Here is a 15,434-nt window from a genome sequence, read left to right as displayed (position 1 = left end):
TTTTTCTAGTCAGGAAATTTAATTCCTTTGGAATAATTTTATTCCTTTCCAAAACTGTCTCGTGCAGCATGGACCTCTACAGCCCCTTACCAGGACTTGAACCATTTCAATCTAAAGATCACCTTCATTAGCAGAAAAGACAAAAGTTGTAATATAGAAGCTGATAAGCCTTTTTCTTCTCTGTCATCTTGTACCATTAAATTGTTTTCCTCAGGTTTGGGACCCATTACTGCTTCTTTAAGGCCTAGCATAACTCAGAATCAGTCCTTTTCTCTTTCACTTATGACGCTAAGCATTTGTTCACAAGCCTCAACTCACTCACTCACTCTGTACTTTAGTTCTATTCACACTTTTTTAGTAATAATGGAAAAAAATAAGATTGGAGTGTTCCAAAGGATTAGTGCTAATGCACAGAATGATAATTTGTTAGCACTCTGCGTTCAACTGGCTTTAGCTAGTCTGGCCTGGCTGGGCCTAGAAGCCTACTCACCATTTATGACTGTTTCTCTGGGAAAACACATCCTGCATTCCAAAAAAGTGACTCGGAAAGAAATTTCTGAGATCTTTGCGTCTTGGACTGCCTATTTTCGCTCCTACCCTCGAATCCTAACAAATCCACAAATGTAGCTTCTGAATCAGCCACATAAAACAGATGAGTAGGTCCCCCTTCCCCATATTCAGGCAAAAGCACCATCACCTTTTTCTCTTGAATGCACAAAAAGCTTTCAACGCTGAAATGCCCTGTGAATTCTTACCACAAAAAATGGTCCAATTTAGCAATGCTAACTATCCAGTTTATCTTTGATATCATTTCTCTTTTTGAGCCTCCTTTTGCTAAATTAATGTTCTTTTGTTTGGTTCCCCCCACCACCTTTTAAAAAAAATTTTATTGGAGCATCGTTGATGTACAATGTTGTGTTAGTTTCAGGTGTACAGCAAAGCGAATCAGCTATACATAATTTTTCAGTTTCTTTTCTCATATAGATTATTACAGAATAGTGAGCAGAGTTCCCTGTGCTATACAGTAGGTCCTTATTAGTTATCTATTTTATGTATAATAGTGTGTATATGTTAATCCCAATCTCCTAATTTGTCAGTCTCCCCCATCCCTTTCCCTTTGGTAACCATAAATTTGTTTTCAAAATCTGTGAGTTTGTGTCTGTTTTGTAAATAAGTTCATTTGTATCACTTTTATTAGATTCCACACATAAGTGATATCATATGATATTTGTTTTCTCTGACTGACTTACTTCACTTAGTATGATAATCTCTAGGTCCATCCATGTTGCTGCAAATAGCATTATTTCATTCTTTTTTTATAGCTGAATAATAGTCCACTGTATATATGTACCACATCTTCTTTTTTTTTTTTTTTTTTTTGCGGTACGCGGGCCTCTCAATGCTGTGGCCTCTCCCGCTGCGGAGCACAGGCTCTGGACGCGCAGGCCCAGCAGCCATGGCCCACAAGCCCAGCCGCTTGGCGGCATGTGGGATCCTCCCAGACCGGGGCACGAACGCGTGTCCCCTGCATCGGCAGGCGGACTCTCAACCACTGCGCCACCAGGGAAGCCTACCACATCTTCTTTATTCATTCTCCTGTCAATGGACATTTAGGTTGCTTCCATGACCTGGGTATTGTAAATAGTGCTGCAGTGAACACTGGGGTGCATGTATCTTTTCAAATTATGGTTTTCTCCGGATATATGCCCAGGAGTGGGATTGCGGGATCATATGGTAGTTCTATGTTTAGTTTTTTAAGGAACCTCCATACTGTTCTCCATAATGGTTGTACCAATTTACATTCCCACCGACAGCGTAAGGAGGGTTCCCTTTTCTCCACACCCTCTCCAGCATTTACTGTTTGTAGACTTTCTGACGATGGCCATTCTGACCCGTGTGAGGTGTTACCACACTGCAGTTTTGATTTGCATTTCTCTAATAATTAGTGATGCTGAACATCTTTTCATGTGCTTTTTGGCCATCTTTATGTCTTCTTTGGAGAAATGGTTCCTTTTTTAGTTGTGTTTCTTTTCCGTTTTAGTTTAGTGAAGTTAGTGCCATAAAGTTACAAGGCAAAGCCACCCTACTTCTCTGTTTATAGAAGGCACAAGAGTGTAAGTCCAAGTATAGAAATACTTGAACGGAAAAGTCCTGCTTTATCCCCAGTCTTCTGGATCCTGAAGATCGTTGGAGTTTGAGGCAGACTTTGGGACTTAAGTTGGGTTTCTTGGGATTCGCAAGGAAGACCTTGGACTGACCATAAAACAAACCTTATTCTCTCTCAATAGCGCCAGCACCAATTCAGTTGCCTCAGGGACGTTTAGACCAGAAATAACCAAAATGAAGTCTGGATTTGGGGGGGGGGGGGCGGGGGAACAAACATGAAAATGGATCCTTGAGCCTACTTTGAAAGAAAACTTGACCAACCACTTTGAATCAAAACATGAAAACAAAAATCTGCAGACCCATAGGCAGTGGGCTCTGATTTTTCTCTCAGACCATTTCCATGTCAGGGAAAAGAAGTAAGATTGACGTTCTCCTGGTTCTATGTGCCACTTCCAGAGTATTACTCTCCAATGTTCTTGGAGGAAAAAAGACAGTTCCATGTAGGTCCATGCAAGTAGAATATACCCTTAGAGTTTCGCAGAGCCTAGCATCTCTTATTTCCCAGCTGCTGCTCCTGGTTCATTGAAAATCCGGCCCTGGCTCACATTTCCCTCTCTGTTCCAAGTCCTCCATCAGACAAGAAGCACATCTGCATCCACAGACATGACCAGTGCACCTTGGTCCCTCAGTAAATCGACCCCTTATCTCCAACGGTCTCCCTTTCATGCATTCACTGGCATGGTCCTGTCCTGGACCTTGTTATCACTTGAAAATCTTCCATTTCAAAGTCACTTACTCAAGAATCCCTCTTTCTGAGAACACCAGCATCTTCTCATTTTACAGTGCCCTCAGAGGCCCCATGACTTTTTCTAATCAATCTGCAGATGCTCTTTTTCTTCCCTCCCCTCCTTTTTTAAGGTTACACTTCCCAGTTCAGCCTTTCAGTAACACTCTCGCCAGAACTCTTTCCATCATGGCCATCGAGCAAAGCCATGCCTCTGGCTGCAGCCCGCTATGCCCTTTCTTGGTGTCTGAGTGATGCCGGGGAAAGCCACAGCAGGGCAGCTTGGTATCATTGCAAATTCAGGCTCCTCAGACCTACACGGGCCCTCACCACTGCCCAGAAAGCCTAGCACTTTTTCTAGGTTTCTCCAGGTCAGCTTGGTCCCCGCTGACCGGGTCCCTGACCTAATCGCTGAGAATTGAAGCTGTCAGTTGGGAACTCCCTCAGCTTCTCTCCATCAAGTCCATAAACCAAGAGCATCTGCCCTCCGCACCTGTGCCTGCCTGAGATGCTGCCCCTCCTACCTAATGAGGACTCCTCCATATCTACAAACCATTCCACGGCCTTTTGCAAGGCAGCTCTCTCCTCTAGAACAGGGGTCCCCGACCCCCGGGCCATGGACGAGTGCCAATCCTTGGCCCATGAGGAACGGGGCCGCACAGCAGGAGGTGAGCAGCGGGCGAGCCAGGGAAGCTTCATCTGCCGCTCCCCATCGCTCCCCACTGCTCCCCATCACTCACGTTACCACCTGAACCATCGCCCCCCACTCCGTCCGTGGAAAAATGGTCTTCCAAGAAACCAGTCCCTGGGGCCGAAAAGGTTGGGGACCGCTGCTCTAGAGTCACCTGTTCCTCTCACATGGATCCTTCCTATCAACATGTACATGTGTGCAAGTCTCTCCACTTGACAGAAGGTAATCATCCCTGGCCCTCATATTCTCCTCCAGTTTTCTCTCATTCACTAGCCCTTCAATCTCCTTCCTCGATAGAGAGGTCAGTATTTTCTACTTCCTTTTCTCCTTCTCATTCCATAATCCACTCTAATCTGGATTAAAGTAGCATCCTCAACACTCCTGAGAAGCAGCCCTCTCAGAGGACACCAGTGACCTCAATGCCTTTTCTTTATTCATCTCACTCAGTGGTTGTCAAATGGGGACAATTTTGGTGATGTCTGGAGATATTTGGTGATCACACCTGGGGAGAGGGTCCTTTGCATCTCATGGGTAGAGGCCAGGGATGCTGCTAAATATCCTACAACGCATAGGATAGCCTCCTACAACAAAGAGAAATCCAGGCCAAAATGTCAGTGGTGCTGAGGTTGAGAAATCCTGAGATGATGATTCCTATGCAACACCTGAAACTACTCATCACTTCATCTGTTTCTCAGCTTCTATCCTCTCACTCTCCAGATTTTCCTCCTACCTCTCTGGTGTTCTCCTTCTGCAGCCATCTATTGATTCTTGAGTCATTGCCCCTTATTCCTTGGAGACTTAAGCCTTGGTTCACTGTTACTTCTCCAACACACTACTCCTGACATAATCCTTGGGGCTTTCCTTATCCACATATATAATCCTTCCCACACCCTGTCTGTGCAAATCCACCCTGCCTCAGCCCAAATTCCAGTGCTCCTAGCCCAGACCTGGTCTGTACCACTTACTACTCTTCTCTCAGTTATAAACATCTGACTCTCCACTACCACCTCCTATTTCTCCAGCTCATGCTCTTCAATACCCAAAACTCCAAAAATTACCAAACCCCACTAGGGTAGAAATCTATTGATCCTATTGCCCCACCTTCCTCATGTCTGTGGTCCTCTACTCTTGCAAACACCCTGCAACTCCCTTACCCTTGTCTTGCTTTGCTGAACTGACCTGGAGAAACCCCAAAACAGGTAAATCAAACTCTGCCTGCTCCACACCTACTCCCCCAAGCTGGACTTAAATGGGAAAAGCAACTAACCTCAAGTGGGCTCTTAGGGCTGCCAGGCAATCATGTTCCATTACCCAGTGCATTCACTCTCAGATGACTGTCTCATACCTTCTCTCTCTTCAGATCTCTTCACCTCTCTTCCTTCCTCAATCTTAGCTAATGGCTTGTTTCCCATTTCATTGATAAATGGCTTGTTTCCCATTTCATTGATAAATGAGAAGCAGCCAAGAAAAAACTTCAACAAGCTCCTGCTAGCAGATCTATTGATCTAATTCCACCTGGGTCCTAATTCCACACTGGCTTCCCTCCTACTTCTAAGAATGAACTGTCTCTAAAGCTCTAGGTGGATGCCCACTTCTCCTCCCATAAGGAGGAGATTCCATCCCCTTCTTGCCCTCTCAAGGTCATCACTCCAGAAATTCTTCCCCCTCACACTCCTGCATTTTCAAAGTTTCTCAAGTTTCTCTCTCTACTGGATTATTTCCATCACTTTACCAACAACCATTCCTGCCATCTTAAAACTAACTAGATAAATTTTAAAACTCTTTTCAACCTAACGCCCTTGCAGATAATACCCCCTTTCTCTGTATTCTTGTTCAGCAAGAATTTTTGAAAGTGTTATCTAAATGCCAGCATCCAATTCCTCTTCTCCCATTCCATTTTGAATCCTCTCTAATGAGGTTTTGGGTCCCAGCACTCAGCTGAGACCTCTCTTGTCAAGGTCTCTGCCATATTGCTAACTCCAACCTCCCATCCTCATCAGCAGCATTTGGGCATTCCTTCCTACTTTATACTTTCTTCCTTTGGCTTCCAGTACTCTCCTTGTTTTTCGCCACCTCACTGGTTCCTCCTTCTCAGTCTCCTCTGCTGATGCTTCCTCCTCTCTCCCTGACCTGTAAACACTTGAACCCCCCAGAGCTCAGGCCAGGCTTTCTTCCTGATTCATCTCACCCTCTCCCTTGCTGCTCATCTCCAGTCCCATAGCTTTAAATACTGTTCGTGTGCTGACAACTCCCAGATCTCTAGCTAGATCCTTCTCTTGAACTTGGACTGAATGTCTCAAGCTTGACATACCCAGAACAGAATTTTGATTTTCCTCTGAGTAGTCTCCCTTCCAGCTGTTCCTTCCATAGTCTTCCAGGTCAAAAATCTTGGGAGTCATCCTTGATTGCTCTTTCTCGTATACCTCACAGCTGATCTGTCAAAAAATCCTGTTGGTTCTACCTTCAAAACATACCGAGAATTTGAGTATATCTCACTGCTGCCATAGTTAACACTCAGGACCAAGCCACCACCATCTCTCGCATGGATTCCTGAAAAGCCCAATAGACCTTCCTGCTTCTGCTCTGTTCCACCATACTGTTCTCACAATAGCCAAAGTGATCCTGCTAAAATTAGGTGAGGTCAGGTAAAGTCACCCTTCTACTCAAAACCCCCCAGTTTATCTTCCCAAGGGTTACCCTTGAGAACTAAAATATTGCCTGCCATATCAGTAAACAAAGGTTGTTGCTTCACATTGCAGCCGCCTGGACGGTGAGCGCTGAGGGAACTCAGGATGGAGACAAACAGGCTGCCCACTGCCAAGCTCATCTAGCAGTCAGCTGCTGCAGCCACCCCCATACAATGCACCTGAGGAGACTGGCCCCCAGATAGCTAAGGTGCATCTCAAAGGAGTGATTTCAGTGAGCCCAGACTCTTGCACCTTCCCATACATAGAAAAGCACTAAATTCCTTAACTTGAGATGTCTGGTTTCCTTTTCTTAACAGTAATCCTTTGATGTTCTGACTACCTGGTCTTTTGTTGCAAAAACTTCTATATATCCTGGCCTCCCTCCTTGCTTCTTCGGAGCAGTCTCTCAGAGTTATTTGAGATGTTGTCTCCCAGGCTTGAAGTCCTAAGAAAGTCCACCAAATAAAACATAACTCTCAACTTTTAGGTTGTGCATTTTTTTCAGACAACACCCTCAAATAACTTCCCAGCTCACTCAGAGTAAAACCAAAGTGTTTACAATCGCCTATAAAGTCCCCACTAGCTACTATTCTCACCGCCCTTCATTCTACTCCAGTCACATTGGTCTCCTTTCCCCAAACCTTCCACAAACTCCCACCTCAAGACCTTTGCTCCTGTTGTTCCCTCTGCCTGGAATGCTCTTCATCTAGTTTTCCAAAGAGTTTGCTCCAGCATCCCTGCTTCAGGCCTTTCCACTGATCACCTTCTCAGTGAGATTTGCCCTGTACACCTTGTTGAAAACTGTAAGCAACTCCCTCTGCAACACACACATATAATCCTTCCTTTATTCTTCTCTGAAGGATTTACCATCCTCTGACATGTTGTGTTTTATTTATTTTGTGTTTTATGTCTCCCCTACCAAAACGTAAGCTCCACACGTGCAGGGATGTTTTCTGTTTGTCCACTATAGTGCTTAAAATAGTAGACATCAAATAAATATTTGTTGACTGAATTAAGATTTTAGCTCTTTCTTCAAGGTCACATATATTTTCATCTAGTTAAAGACAATCAAATTTGAATTTCAGGAAATCAACTGTATTCTCTATTAAGCAGTATCTTCTCTCAAAAAGGGAGCCAGTTACACAAAATTCCAAATGGCATAAGAACTCTTCCGACCTCCTTCTCTCTGCATAACCATGAGTGCTGAACGAAGGGAACATATTTGCTCCACTTTAATCCTCATCTTCCCGAGTCTCTTTTCCTTTTCTAAATCCTGAGGTTTCTCATCATCTTCCCTGGTTTACCCTGTCGTAATCCTAATATTCTTTTGCCAGCCCAAACTCCATCTTATTACTTACACCAAATTTGGTAGAAGGTAAACAAAGGGAAACATCATCAACTGGCATGAGACAAGAGGCTATAAGAATCCTCCTGTCTCTAAAAAGCCCAGGGAGTCATAAATAAACCTCAAGTTCTGGAAAGGCCAAAAGAGAGGGTATTATTATCGAGACTTAGATCATAAAATGTAATTCCTTAGCCTTCTCTTTCCTTCCACGTGTTCTCATGTTGACTGCAGCCTGGTTTCTATCCAGCTTGCTGCAAGCAGATTCACCGTTGCTAGATCAGAATTCCTCCCCATACCCCATCCTTCACCCTATGTATACTCAGGCAATCAGACCCATGTGAGTTCCTGGGTCAGTGCCAACAGAGGCAGGGTTTCTAGAAAGAGCCTTGACCACTACCCAACATTTCCCCCTACTAACCCCTCAATCCCCAGGTTTTTTTCTACTCCCTGGGGCTTGGGATCAACCTGGGGTCTGCTGGGGCAGTCATGCTGGCTGGGTCCCTGCAGTGACGCCTAGATCACCTTTGCTCTTAACTACATCTGGGACTGGGAGCACTGGTGGAAGCCTGGGATGCCCTACATCTGTGCTGCCATTCTGCAGGACCATCTCTATATGCTCCATCACCATGTGGATGGCTCCCCATCCTTGGTTTTAACCAGCTTGGCTAGTGCTGCAGTCTCTACTTCTAGTCTGAACTCCTACAAGTTTATCTGGGTCTCTGGTACTCAGTTCCCAGCCTCACTTTGGTCAATCCCTTTCCTCAGAGTCTGATACCTGTCCTCACACACCCCATCTACTTTCAGGGTCCGTGTCCCAAAATGATGGTCACCAATCACATGGTCCCGAGCATCCGACCATGCCACCATTTCCTCGACAAGTTCCCTCTTGAACTAACTGCTTTGAAAATTCTAATGTAATGAATTACAGTTCATTGGCACAAGGGAACAGAAAATGTCAGAGACGATATCAATGTCAGAGGAAAAAACCAGCATGGCGCTGTACACCTTAAACTTACACTGTGCTATATGTCAATTATACCTCAATAAAACTGGGGAAAAAACGGCATGGGAAAATGTTCAGAGTAAAACATTAAGTTAACAAAGCAGGTTATAAAACAGATTTTCATTGTGCTTAAACAAAAAACTGAACCACGACAGAGGTGGTTTCCCACCATAGTGAGATAACCAAGGGACTCTCGGTAAGGTCAGCCCTTAGCCAGGTCCCTTTCACCTTGACCCTCACCCACACATGCACCTCACCTCGGAGTGGGTCTATGTCTAGTTTCAACATGTTCCCAGCTCCTCACAAGCTTTGGGGTGGCAACAACACATGCACCTATGTTCACGTCTTCACTCACCTTTTAACATGTCAGCATGGTTTGGCTAAACTCACCCACTTCAGTCCACAGAGTGGAGCAGACAGTGGGGAGGGGCAACATGTGATCACGGGACAAACTCTGCCCTGCAAGGTGGCCGCTGTCTGCAGGCACATGAGGGATTCACAACAGCATTTCTTTACCCGTGATTTATGTAGACTACACGGCAATATTTTGTCTGACTAGTCATACTACACACCTGAACTGGGAAGGAAACCTTTAATGTACTTATCATGCCATAACGAGCACCGCTCTCAGGCCTTGTTTCAAACGAAAGAAAAACAAATTCTGAAGGAAACAAACTAATAATGATAAGGATTTTGTCCTCCCTCTTGGCCAAACTATATAAATACATTCTGTTGTACAAAAACACTGGGCTCTTCATCCTTCTAAAATCTGAACTATTTGAGGATAAGGCCTGAGTAAACATGGTCTATGGCTTGCTTTATTTCAGTTCAACTCAGCAAACTGCGGCTGGACCTTCCGAAATGCCACCCGGAGAAGAACAGAAGACTGATTATCCAGTTCCTTTTATTCTTCTCTCTCTTTTCTGTTTCCAATTTTGCTTTGCCTTTGGGCTCTTTTTTTTTTTTTTTTTTTGGCATATACATACTTAATTTATTTTTTATTTTTGGGGGCTCCTTTTGCTCCCAGTTTTGTACTGTTGTCCCTATTTCTAATTTAAGATTCTGGTTTGGATCAACTTAGCTGACTTTGTCCTGGCATGTGCCCAATCCGCCTCCTCCCCAACTGCAGCCACCCATTCTGACCGATGCTGTAACTTTCTGCCTACAAAAGAGGCTTCCCTTAAATATCAGGCCTGAGTCCCCTGAGTACCCTATTCTCAAGGCGGCTTCTATACCTCCTGTTTGTTTACCATGGAGACAGCTCAGGAAACACATGTTTACTATGGAACTGGGAGTACATGGGCTACAGTGATGCTGACGAGAAAACACAAGCAGATATGTATGTGCTACACAAAGATGTGGCAGGCAATGATCATCAGATGTGTGAAAATTTATAAAGCACAAGAAAATCACAGATTCCTCCCTGAATTTGATATGAACACACAATTAGAGAAGGATAATAACCAGGATATAGAGATCTGATATCAACCACACAAATAAGGAAACTGTGATGAACAATTTCAGCATCGGGGCTTCCCTGGTGGCGCAGTGGTTAAGAATCCACCTGCGAGTGCAAGGGACACGGGTTTGAGCCCTGGTCTGGGAAGCTCCCACATGCCGCAGAGCAACTAAGCCCGTGCGCCACAACTACTAAGCCTGCGCTCTAGAGCCCGCAAGCCACAACTACTGAAGCCCACGCAGCTAGAGGCCCTGCTCCACAACAAGAGAAGCCACCACAGTGAGAAGCCTGTGCACCACAACAAAGAGCAGCCCCCGCACAGCAACAAAGACCCAACGCAGCCAAAATAAATAAATAAATAAAGCTATTAAAAAAAAAAAAAAAGCAGTTAGAAAATAACAAAACAGAAAAAGGTCAGCTCCATGGGTCTGTACCAATATCATACTCAAACGTGAAATATCTGTGTCAATTCTACTTTGGGGCTGTAACGGCAGAAGTCAGAAAAAACACAAAGCTGCTCTGTTACTTTAAGATGCAGGAATATTGGTTAGCATTCACAATTTTGCTTCGCTGAAAATCTCACTGAATATAATAGGGAAGTCATTGAATACTATGTCTTTCCATTATATCCAAGTGATTTTCACAGTAGGCAATCTGTTAGTACACCACAGGAGTCCCACACTTTGAAATAAAATGGCATTGTGGATAGAATCTCATGTGCGATCCCTTTTCAGTCCAGAGACGTGCCTAGTTTCCTTACTCTTGGCTGAATTGAGGGGACAATCCATAAAGAGTGTGTGAGAAGAGGGAAAGCACATAATGAGGTGGTTTTTTGTTGGGTTTTTTTTCCGCTATCAATAATATAATTGTGCTCTGCCGATTACTGGAGTGGCGACTATACATCATACTTTGAAAATAAAAAAATGATTTTTCCATTGTTAAGTTGGTAGACAAGCCATTTGCAGCAGGGGGCAAAAATCAGTAAATCTAGGTGGATCCTGGCATGCTTTCCTTACACATCTGGTGCAATAACATAGTATAGGAATTAGAGACACACTTCTTCCCATCATCCTCTTCAAATAAGCCTAATATAAAATCTATTTAGTAAGGACATTCTCCACCAGGCATCGTATGTGCTTCATTTCCTTTAAACAAGGCATTAATAAAATCACAGTAGCAACTAATAAGATTTTTGATTCCTTGAGGGTAGGAACCATGGCTAATCTTTAATGAGTCTAATTTAGTGAGAGCACTTAGTTCCCTTCTTAGCAGAAACAACCAATAGAATATTCCTAGCCCTACAAGATGTATCCATATAGGTTGTGTTACTGAGGCTCCAAAATGAAAAAGGAATTGGACTGGTCAGTGTACCTGGATGTGCTCAGTAAAGACTGGTTTCCAGAGTTTTTGACAGCAGAAACTGGTAGCAAGGGTATCAATGAATAAAGGGGGAGTTTCAGACACACAGTGCTATTTTACTGCAGAACAAGTTCCCATTTGCTATTACAAGCAGCGTGAAGAGCGAGCTTACAGTGCATGATGCCAAGACACTGTAGTTCAGGAACCTGCTCCCCAGAGGACGAGAGCTTTGCACAGAGAGTCCCAACAGCGAGGCCTGTGCCAGATCTAGAGCCACTGAAGTCAAGAACTCATTTAAGAACAAAACAAAACAAAACAAAAAACCCCTTTCTCCACTTTGTGAGAAACCTCTAGCTAACTGATACAAATTTAAGATAGAGTGGTAGTACTCACAAACTCCGGGGTTCGGAAATCCTGCTGACTTTCCAGTGATCCAAAACCGGAGACAATTGTCTGTTCAAGGTTTTCCAAGACTGAAAAGAAACAAAACAACGAATAAATAAATGAGCATGAACTTCCGTTGGCTCACATAGTTTTTTTTGCTTTTAAATCAGCAGCATTGGCTTAACTATTTTTAGCGTCTGTGGCACACTTACAGGTTGACATTATTTAAGGCTTTTGGCTATAAGGACACTCAAAATCTTCAGCAGCTATTTCATCTACTGAACAATGCCACACTTGTAGGATATTAGGTCCTAAAATGCTCTAAGGCTAGATCTACCATGGAAAATCACTTAGCTTCTACATGGAAGGACATGGCAACTAAATGTTATAAAATTCCAGCTCAGGAACACTTTAGCCTATTGATGTTCTTTTTTCTTCCACATGTCAGGGAACTGATGTGGAGTCATTTTAGGGTAGTAATCTTCTGTTTTAAAATCTGTTGACTAGCACTATCTAACAGAAATATACTGGGAGCCAAACAAAATATTCTAGTAGCTACATTAAGAAAGAGAAATAGATAAAATTATTTTTAGTAGTAAGATTTATTTAACCTGATATACCCAGATTATCATTTCAACATGTGTGTATTAAATATAAAAAACTATTAGTGAACTATTTTACATTTGGGGGGTACTCTTATACTCACAACACATCTCAGTTTGGACTAGCCACATTTCAAAAGCTCAATAACATCATGGGACTAGTGGTTACTACACTGGACGGCACAGTATTAGAGGGATAAAGGAGCCAAATGTAGAAGGTGGGGTGTTCTGCAAGACACTAGTCTCCTCTTGTAAACATGTTCCTGATGTGAATAAAAGGGACTGTTCCAGATTAAAAGACACTAAGAGAACAAAACAACCATTTGCAGTGCGTGGTTCTGGGCTGGATCCTGGTTTAAACAATCCAGATGTAAAAGACTTGAAAACAAACTGCAAAAATTTGAATACTGATTAAGTGTTGGGTTATATTAATATCGATAAGTATAACCATGTAATTTTGGCCATGTAGAAAAATGTTCTTAGTTAAATAAATTTACATAAATAGTCAAATATTATTAAGCATTTAAATAAATAGTCTCATTTATCAACAGGTCCAGCCTCTTCAACAAATCAATGACATGAAAAAGGTAGACTGTTAGAGATTTAAAGAGCCCTACGGAACAGAACTCCAATGTGTGTTTTTTCCTACACCACTGAACAATTATTTCAGTTCTGACACGATCTACCTGAAGGTAGCATCAGATTCCACAGTTTATGGGCTCAAGACTGCCCCCATTTCAGATGCCAATTGGAAGTCCATGCTGCCACCTGTGCTTCTGACCAACTGGCTATAAATCGGAGGTTCCCACCACCCTCTCCTCAGGCTCAATTAATTTGTTAGAGTGGCTCACAGAACTCAGAGAAACATTTATTACATTTACCGGTTTAGTATAAAGGATGTTATAAAGCAGGGGTCCCCAACCCCCGGACCACGGACTGGTACCGGTGCCTGGCCTGTTAGGAACCTGGCCGCACAGCAGGAGGTGAGTGGCTGGCAGGTGAGCGAGCCAAGCTTCATCTGTATTTACAGCCACTCCCCATCGCTCACATTACCGCCTGAGCTCCGCCTCCTGTCAGATCAGCGGCGGCATTAGATTCTCATAGGAGTGCAAACCCTACGGTGAACTGCGCATGCGAGGGATCTAGGTTGCACACTGCTTATGAGAGGGATCTAGGTTGCACACTGCTTATGAGAATCTAATGCCTGATGATCTGAGGTGGAGCTGAGGCAGTGATGCTAGCGCTGGGGAGCGGCTGCAAATATAGATTATCATTAGCAGAGAGGTTTGACTGCACAGAGACCATAATCAATTGCTTGCAGACTCATATCAAAATTCTATCAGTGAGTGGCAAGTGACAATTAAGCTGCATCTTACCGAATAGACTGGACATAAGCAACACACGTCGGGTGTCACTGTCTCCCATCACCCTCAGATGGGACCATCTAGTTGCAGGAAAACAAGCTCAGGGCTCCCACTGATTCTGCATTATGGCGAGTTGTATAATTATTTCATTATATATTACAATGTAATAATAATAGAAATAAAGCACACAATAAACGTAATGCCCTTGAATCATCCCCAAACCATCCCCCGCCCCTCCCCCGTCTGTGGAAAAACTGTCTTCCACGAAACCGGTCTCTGGTGCCAAAAAGGTTGGGGTCCTCTGTTATAAAGGATACAGATGCACAGCCAGATGAGGAGGTACAGGGGCAAGGTGTGTGGGGAGAGGTGCAGAGCTTCCATGCCCTCTCCAGGCGCCCTGCTCTCCCCACAACTCCACGCGTTCACCAACCTGAAGCTCTCCAAACCCTGTCCTTTTGGGTTTTTATGGAGGCTTCATTACAGAGGCATGACTGATTGATGATCAGTGGCCATTGGTAATTGATTCAATTTGCCTCTCTCCCCTACCCCGGGGGTCAGGGGGGTGGGACTGAAAATTTCTACCCTCTAGTCACTTGGTGGGTTCCCTGGGCAGCCAGCCCCCCTCCTTTGGTTACCTAGGGGCTGTCCAAACACCTCATTAACATAAAAAAGGGCACCTTTATCCCTCTCATCACGTTGGCAAGTTTTAACAAAGGAGCTCTGTGGGAATTCCCTGGTGGTCCAGTGGTTAAGGCTCCACACTGTCACTGCTCCAATCCCTGTTTGGAGAACTAAAACCCCACAAGATGCGAGGTACAGCCAAAAAATTATAATAATAATAAAAATAAGTAAATAAATAAAAAAGGAGCTCTGCGACATGAACCAAGGAAGAACAAATATATATTTCTTATCACAAATCACAATATCACAACAACCATTAGCTATATGTGGTACTCAGCTGGATCCTAACTTGAACAAACCAGCTATAAAGGTTTGCTTTTATCAAAACTAGGGATAGAAGGTTTGTTTGTATTTATCAAAACTAGGTAGACTGAGTATGGAATAAGCATTAAGTTATGGTAAATTACTTTTGATTTTATGAAGTGTGATGTTAGCTTTGTACTGACTTTTTAATTGCATATTAATTTTTTTTTTAATCCATTAGAGGCTTTAGTGAAAGAAGAGACTAGGTTCCTATTAATCCAGAAAAATTCCCTTCAGTGGCCCAAAAGAAAGCTGGGTATGTATAGGTGAGAGTTATGAGATCTCTAAGTGATTGTTTAACAAAACCAAACTATCAGCCAACGACTCAGCTATTCAGGTTTGGCACATCACTAAGAAACATCCCAATATCTGGACTAGACTTTAGGTTCACTCAGAATCTTGCCCAATAAACTCATATCACTGTAAGCCTATGAACTGCAAGAAAATGGCAGTAGAAGAGAACACAGACAAGTGATTCTAATGCTTCTGAAAAACTGAGTTCATCACAGGACCCCTAAATGTGAACCAAAGCAGAAACAGGAAAGAGATGAGGTGAGCCATGGCTTGCAGAGCTGCAACCAGAGTGGAAATTAAGGTGCTTGCCCCTGAGAACTCCAGGGGCCAGGGGGCGACAGCAAGTACTACACAGTCTGTTACATTCAGCAA

General features: G+C 43.5%; 1 protein-coding gene across 1 annotated transcript in view; it reads right to left on the bottom strand.

Annotated features, from left to right (window-relative positions):
* The window catches only part of ANO6 (anoctamin 6), a gene marked incomplete at both ends in the record, with an annotated part of 210,594 nt that overhangs the window by 111,011 nt on the left and 84,149 nt on the right, over positions 1-15,434 (bottom strand). Inside the window, one exon of the mRNA XM_079715964.1 lies at positions 11,828-11,907. Within this exon, the coding sequence (XP_079572090.1) occupies positions 11,828-11,907 (80 nt within the window). The remainder of the gene's footprint in view (positions 1-11,827; positions 11,908-15,434) is intronic.

This window comes from Hyperoodon ampullatus, assembly GCF_949752795.1.
Source record: "Hyperoodon ampullatus genome assembly, chromosome: 11".
NCBI lineage: Eukaryota > Metazoa > Chordata > Mammalia > Artiodactyla > Ziphiidae > Hyperoodon > Hyperoodon ampullatus.
This window is presented reverse-complemented; position numbering and strand designations above follow the sequence as displayed.